The sequence below is a fragment of the Chrysemys picta genome, chromosome 6 (assembly GCF_011386835.1).
Source record: "Chrysemys picta bellii isolate R12L10 chromosome 6, ASM1138683v2, whole genome shotgun sequence".
Taxonomy (NCBI): Eukaryota; Metazoa; Chordata; order Testudines; family Emydidae; genus Chrysemys; species Chrysemys picta.
The window spans coordinates 63503834-63511235 of NC_088796.1; the positions used below are offsets into that span (position 1 = coordinate 63503834).

The 7402-nt window shown below is 45.6% G+C and overlaps 1 protein-coding gene across 1 annotated transcript; it reads right to left on the reverse strand.

The window, feature by feature from the left end:
* Window positions 1-279: 279 nt before the first annotated feature.
* Window positions 280-2329, reverse strand: LOC135972472 (uncharacterized). Its single transcript, XM_065550581.1, has 2 exons — window positions 1826-2329; window positions 280-831 (listed from the first exon to the last, which is right to left on the reverse strand). Exons 1-2 carry the CDS (start codon window positions 2226-2228, stop codon window positions 356-358), a joined length of 879 nt encoding a protein of 292 aa, XP_065406653.1. The 5' UTR covers window positions 2229-2329; the 3' UTR covers window positions 280-355.
* Between the last annotated feature and the right edge of the window lie 5073 nt (window positions 2330-7402).

Here is a 7402-nt window from a genome sequence, read left to right on the forward strand (position 1 = left end):
GCTCTGTGATCCAGGATAAGGACCGCCGCTTAAGATCTGTAACTGCCCTCCCCCGCCACAAAGTCACAGAGCAACCCACCCCCCCACCACATAACATGAAAACCACCTCCCAGACTGACCAGGGTAACTAGTCACTGCACTGTGTATGTGCCCTGCTGCTGTACCTGCCCCCGCCTATGTACCCTGCCAAAGGTGACTGTCCTGTCCAATTACCAACCCCCTTTCCCCTCCTCCTCCAAAAGAACATGATGGAAACAGTAATTATCAGAAACGTATTTTTTATTATCAACTACACATGGAACTGGGAGGTGAAACTTGGACGGGGGCTTGTGTCAGGCGGGAAGGAAAGAACTTGTCAAATTTTGGGGAATGAGAGCCTTCTACTACTAGAGCTGTCTGCAGGGGTGGAGTGAGAGTTAACACGGACTCTGCCGCCCCTCCTTCTTTGGACTTTGGGTGAGGTGGGTATGGGACTTGGTGGCGGGGGAGGGCGGTTAGAGATAGACTGCAGCGGGGCTCTGTCCTCCTGCCTCCGTTCCTGCAGAAAATCCACAAGGCGCCGGAGCATGTCCGTTTGCTCCCTCAGTAGTCCAAGCAGCGTTTGAGTCGCCTGCTGGTCTTCCTGCCGCCACCTCTCCTCCCGATCCATGTTTGCTTGGTGCATTTGGGACAAGTTCTCCCGCCACTGGGTCTGCTGTGCTGCCTGGGCTCGGGAGCAGGCCATAAGCTCCGAGAACATGTCCTCCCGTGTCCTCTTCTTCCTACGCCTAATCTGCGCTAGCCTCTGGGAGTGTGATGCCAGGCTAGGTTGTGAGACAGTCGCAGATGTGGCTGTGGGAATGGGAAAAAGGGAGTGAGTTCCTCAGAAAGATAAATGTAGTTGTGAACAAAGAACATAGTCTTTCTCTGTGAACAAGACCATGCACAGCACCTATCACATGCGCACTCAGCACAAGGTCGAATTCTCGGCCTTCGCATTCAGTGCCTGGGGTCTTGCACAGCACATTTGAGAAGCGGGGCAGGACAACGGAATTTCTGTTGCAGGCAGACATGGTAAGCCATAGACTTGTGGCAGCTTAAAACTTTAATATTAGAAATGGCCTCATTTCACATTGAAAGCAATGTCAGTCCCTGCTGCCAGCAATCCGGCAAGCAGGAACTCTGCCCCTGTCTCACCCCCTCGCGGCTGTCCCCGGGAACGATCCCTGTAGGCTGCCCCTCTCCCGCCTCCACCGCGTGGCTGCAAACCAGCGGTTACTGTTCTGTAAAGGAACGGGCAAGCAGTCCCAACACTAACATTCCCCTACCTAATTCAAAGCAGGTCACCATGAGCGACATCACCCTCATGAGGATCTCTGACAGCGAGAAAGAGAGAATGCTCCGGGAAAGCCTCCAAAAACCAGGGCCGTATGCCGCCCTGCTGTGCAGAGCAATGATTCCCGAGTACTTGATTGTCTCGTGGCGCGGCAACGTGTCATACTACGGAGGACCCAATAAGGCCGCTCTCCCCAGGAACCTGATGCAACAGCTTTCCAATTACCTCCAGGAGAGCTTCATCGAGATGTCACAGGAGGATTTCTGCTCTATCCCCGGACATATAGACCGCATTTTACTCTAGCTGCACTAGCAGTGACTAAACAGTAGAGCGGCTTGGGCAGGACAATCATGCAAAACCGGACATTGTTAGATTTTTTTTCAATAGTTGCACTGCCCAGGACTGAACCGTTAAGCGCCTAGGGCAAACTAATCATGAGAAACCCATTTTTGTTATTGTTAATATTCCTGTTCTGTTAAAAATAAATGTTTAGATGTTTACAACACTTACTGGCTGATCCTTCCCCAGATTCTGTGTCCGGGGTAACGGCTGGGGACGGTTGGTAGGGGATCTCTGTGAGGGTGATGAAGAGATCCTGGCTGTCGGGGAAATCAGCGTTGTGAGCGCTGTCGACTGCCTCGTCCTCCTCATCTCCTTCCTCATGTTCCCCGTCCGCTAACATGTCCGAGGAACCGGCCGTGGACAATATCCCATCCTCAGAGTCCACGGTCAGTGGTGGGGTAGTGGTGGCGGCCGCACCTAGGATGGAATGCAGTGCCTCGTAGAAACGGGATGTCTGGGGATGGGATCCGGAGTGTCCGTTTGCCTCTTTGGTCTTCTGGTAGCCTTGTCTCAGCTCCTTGATTTTCACGCGGCACTGCGTTGCATCCCGGCTGTATCCTCTCTCTGACATGTCTTTAGAGATCTTCTCGTAGATCTTTGCATTTCGTTTCTTGGAGCGCAGCTCGGAAAGCACGGACTCATCGCCCCACACAGCGATCAGATCCAAGACTTCCCGATCAGTCCATCCTCTTTCTATTCTGAGATTGCACGGCCATCACTGCTGGAGAGCTCTGCATCGTTGCCAGTGCTGCTGAGCTCGCCACGATGTCCAGACAGGAAATGAGATTCAAACTGGCCAGACAGGAAAAGGAATTCAAATTCAAATTTTCCCGGGGCTTTTCCTGTGTGGCTGGTCAGAGCATCCGAGCTCGGACTGCTGTCCAGAGCGTCAACAGAGTGGTGCACTGTGGGATAGCTCCCGGAGCTATTAGCGTTGATTTCCATCCACACCTAGCCTAATTCGACATGGCCATGTCGAATTTAGCGCTACTCCCCTCGTTGGGGAGGAGTACAGAAGTCGAATTAAAGAGACCTCTATGTCGAACTAAATAGCTTCGCGGTGTGGACGGGTGCAGGGTTAATTCGATGTAATGGCGCTAACTTCGAAATAAACGCCTAGTGTAGACCAGGCCTATGTGTGTCTCCATCCTGCTCCCTTGGATTCTGACCCTAACTTCAGTTGAGATTGAGTGATCTCCACACATTGCAGGATTAGAACCTTAAAGTGCCACAGCATCACAGTAAAGCAGAAAACCGTTCTGAGTCATGTCTTCAAAGGCTGCATTCACCCAGGGAATGTATTTTCCCTACTGACAATTCAAGCAAATGGAAGAACACTCATTTGTTTTAAGAGGCAGAAGTTTGTCATTTGAACTCCAAGGTGAAAGAGGAGATTATGTTGATAGAAAGACAAGAAAGTTTCAATGATGTAAGATTAAACCATATGTTTTATTATAGTTTTAATGTTTTCCTGTTTTGTTTTTAATTCTCATTCTAAGCTGCCAGTCAAGAATGAGAATTACTTGAATTATACTCAGTCTCTACAGGTATTACAAGCCAAGCATCTCCTTCACCTGAATTCCCAGACTGCACTGAAAAGTGATACTGAAGATACTAGCTGAGGGCAATGCTTAGAAACAGACTGCGGTGTGCACAAAGTAAGTAAGTAAGGAAACATGTTAGTAAAAATGGTTTACAAGTTATTGCAGCTCCAGTATAGCTCTATTAACCTAAATGGTTTAAATCTGGCAGTTATAAGCAACTGAAAACAGGGACTTATAATGGAAATGTTGGGCAACCTTAACGATAGGCATAGCTACCTGGATCACCGCTACGTCAGTATTGTGTCATTAGCTTTCCATAGTACACATTGTGGCCTGCTCTAAGGGCTCTAATCTAATGTCCAGCTAAATCAATGGAATAACTCTTTTCAGTTTCAATAGGAGCTGGGTGAAGGCATAAATCCGTTACTAGGTTTAGTAGATGTCCTTGTTTTCTACTACAAAACCAATATTGCCCATTAAAACCATTCCTAGGATGAAGTAAAAATACCTAAAAATTAAGGAAGACGGTGATTGAGCCAACTATAGTGCATTCATTAGAATAAAGTTCCAAAAATAGTACTTTCTACTTATTTGTCAGATTACTCTTCTCAATACAGATTAGTGCAAACATTTACCATACAACAAGGAGAATTAGAAAAGTACAAGTAATATTCTTGAGTAACTAACAACCTATTCAGTTCTGAAAATGTAGTTAAAACTCTGACTTAAACAACAGCAAATAAGCTTTATTTAGGCATTTTTTTCACCTCTATATCTGCCCATTATGAAAACATGGTATTGTTTTGCCCAGTGCTATAATAGTTACACCATCACGTTGGAACACAGCAAAGAGCGGGGGCCAGTTATGAACAATTCAGTTTACAAAATTGTGGACAGATAGCCAAGTGATGGTCTGCCTCTGACAGATAATCCTTAGATAAACTACAACTAAAATTGTATATTCCATGGTCTTTGATCCTTGCCCCACTGTGTAAGGCAGGATGTTTGCTCCTGAACAAGCATGAAAAACAGCACAGTCAGCAGATGTGAGAAAGTACACTGGCCTTTCACTTGTTTCTAAAATACCAATAGGGAATTAAAGAGGTTTTTTCAGTGCAATCAGTCTGAGCATGCTGTGAACTTTTCATTCTTCTTTCCATATTAAAAAAAAACAGCAATCAATATATCTTTGTTAAAGTTACAATAGTTTCAAAAGGTGGAGGATTGCTTGGCACAAGGAATTGGTAATGGAATAGAGTACAGAAACTTTTGTCCCAAGATAGCAGTTCAAATCCAATCTAGACTAGTGGAATCCTTTTGCCAGATGTCAAAAATAAAGGCCAGGTTCACTCTGCATAGGGGTCTCTCTCCCCTTTTTCTGCTGAGAACTGAGCTTCATTACCCAACCAGAGTCTGTTTCTTGAAAGGCCAGGGTCACCCCTCACCAGGGCTTATCCTGCACAATTCCTATGCCTTCCCATGAATAAATAACTACAGTTAATCTGTTTAATGGGTACTATTATAAACATCAAAGACAAATTCCAACCAAAGCAACAAAACTCAGAGGGTGGAATTATGGGTAAAAATTGTAATTCATGCAAATTAAGCTAATAAGAGCTGGATTTTCCCCTTCTCCCCAGTACAGGCAGTAGAGAGCTCCACCCCTATAGGTTTTCTATCCCTGGGGCTTGTTGGATTCTCTCCAAGACCTTTTCCACTCCACATATCCAAAACACCTCATCCAGTTCTTGGAGAACACTTAATTCAGTTCACTTGGATCCAAAAATTCAATTCAACTCCAGTTCATCACTCAGGTTACTTCATTAGGTATGTAACAGTTCTATGCCCATACTGGCCTGGCCCAGACACAGGAGATGTAGGTACAGGGGGAATACCACAATTCTATATCATGTCTCACACTACACATTTTTTCTAGCTACTGACATCTATACCTCTTAAATCTAAGGCCATGTCTAGACTACAAACTTTGGTCAATGCAAGTTATGTCAGCATAAAGCCACGTTAGTTGGTATATCACTTGTGCACTTGCATCAGGATTGTGCATGCTTACCAGGAGTGTTGTGTTGATGTACAGTGTAGGTATCCCAGAGTGCAACCCACCACCATCAAGCATGCATTGCCAAAACTTCCCAAAAGACAGCATGGTGGGGCAGAAACAACTTGAGCAGAGGTGACTGGGAGCAAGGGGTCAACTTCCCAGCTACAGCTGTCTCCATCACATAATGTCATCTATATCCCATAATGTTTATTCAAATCCCATTAACTCATGCAGCCCTCCTCACTATCTGCCATCTCTGACAGAAGCCTGGAGCCTGCACAGCTCTGCACTATTGTCATGAGGATTCCAAGCACAAGACATACAGTCCTCTGGTCATTACAGAGATGTAAGAAGAACTGAAATCAGAGAACATGATGATTTCTTGGAAGACAGATTGCTGTGAATCCATTCAGATTTGTTGATGGTGTTCACGGAGAAGATGCGGATGATGGAGCACTTCTCCTGGGCTCAAGAAATGAGCACTGACTGGTGGGTTCATATCATAATGCAGACTTGGGATGACTAGCAGTGGCTGCAGAACTTTCAGATGCACAAGGCCAGATTCCTGGATCTGTGCACTGAGCTCACCCCAGCCTTCCAGCATAGGAATACCAAAAATGAGACCTGCACTGACAGTGGAAAGGTGACTGCTGGTCACCCTGTGGAAGCTTGGAATGCCAGATTGCTACCAGTCATTTGGAAATTCCATTGCAGTGGCCATTGTCATGCAGGGCCATTAATTGTCTCTGGCTAGGTAGGACTGTGACTCTTGGCAACATGCAGGACATAAGGGATGGATTTGTAGCTATGGAGCCCCTGAACTGCAATGGAGCAGTACACAGCACACATATCCCTATTTTGTAACCAGACCACCTTGCCACAGCGTACATCAACTGGAAAGGATACTTTTCTATGGTTATTCAAATATTTGCTGATCATTTGGGATGCTTCACAGACATCAGTGTTGGGCAGGCAGGGAAGGTGCATGACACAACCTCTTTAAGAACACCAAACTGTTCAGAAAGCTATAAGCAGGGCCTTCCTCTGCCCCAACCAATGGATTACCATTGGTAACATTGAAATGCCTGTTGTGATCCTGGGGAACCCAGCCTGCTTGTTGCTTCCCTGGCTCATGAAGCTGTACACCGGCCACTTCAACAGCACCAAGGAAAGATTTAACTACCAGCTGAGCAGGTGCAGAATAACAGCTTAATGCACTTTTGGAAGTTTGAGAGTCACTGGTGTTGTTTACTCACTAGATTGAATCTCAGTGAAAAGAAATATCCCAATAGCAGCCTGCTGTGTTCTTCATAATATCTGTGAAGAAAAGTGGAAATGTTGCCCACAGGATGGGGAACAGAGGTGGAGCAGCTGTCTACTGAGTATAATAGCCAGACAGAAGGGCTATTAGAAGAGCTCAGTGTGGAGCTATACAGCTCAGGGAGGCTTTGAAAGAACACTTCAATGCGCCACAGTCATGTGTTGTGAGAACTGTGCCGAATCTAGCCCTGCTATTTTGGGTCCTGTTAGGAGCTGTTATATAAACACTGTCAGTGAACCTACTAATTTGGTGGTGCTTGCTGTACATTTATAATTATTACACTGTGTTTGTCACTGCTCTTATGAGTTGTGTCACAGCATAGAGTAACAAGTAAGAAGGGGCTTTCAGAATGGCTAAGCACTCTGCAGCATAAGTTGTGACCTATTTAAGATAATTATTTTCCAAATATTTTTCAGTAACAAAACCAGTGCAGAGAAAAATCTGTACAATTTAAAAGCAAATATATTTAAAACTTTATAAATTAATGGAACAGAACTTAAGGGAAATGAAAATTCATGTCAATTTTACCTCAGATACACTGACCTGTGAAAACCACAGTTGCTGTATGTGAACCTGTGGTTGTCTTAATTTCCCCTAGGGTGGATTGCGAGGGGTAAGTAGAAGGCGCCTAATACCACATGGGATGTTGATGGGGCTGGTAGAAGGAGGATCTGTAATGGAATGCTCCATGGACTGCAAGGAGAAGTGAGCCCAGGATTGTTGAACCTATACATCCACACGAGCCTGCAGCATCTGTGTTTGCTGTCAGAGAAGCCACAGTATGTCCTGGTGCATCCCTTTCTTTCTCCTGCTGGAAAGAG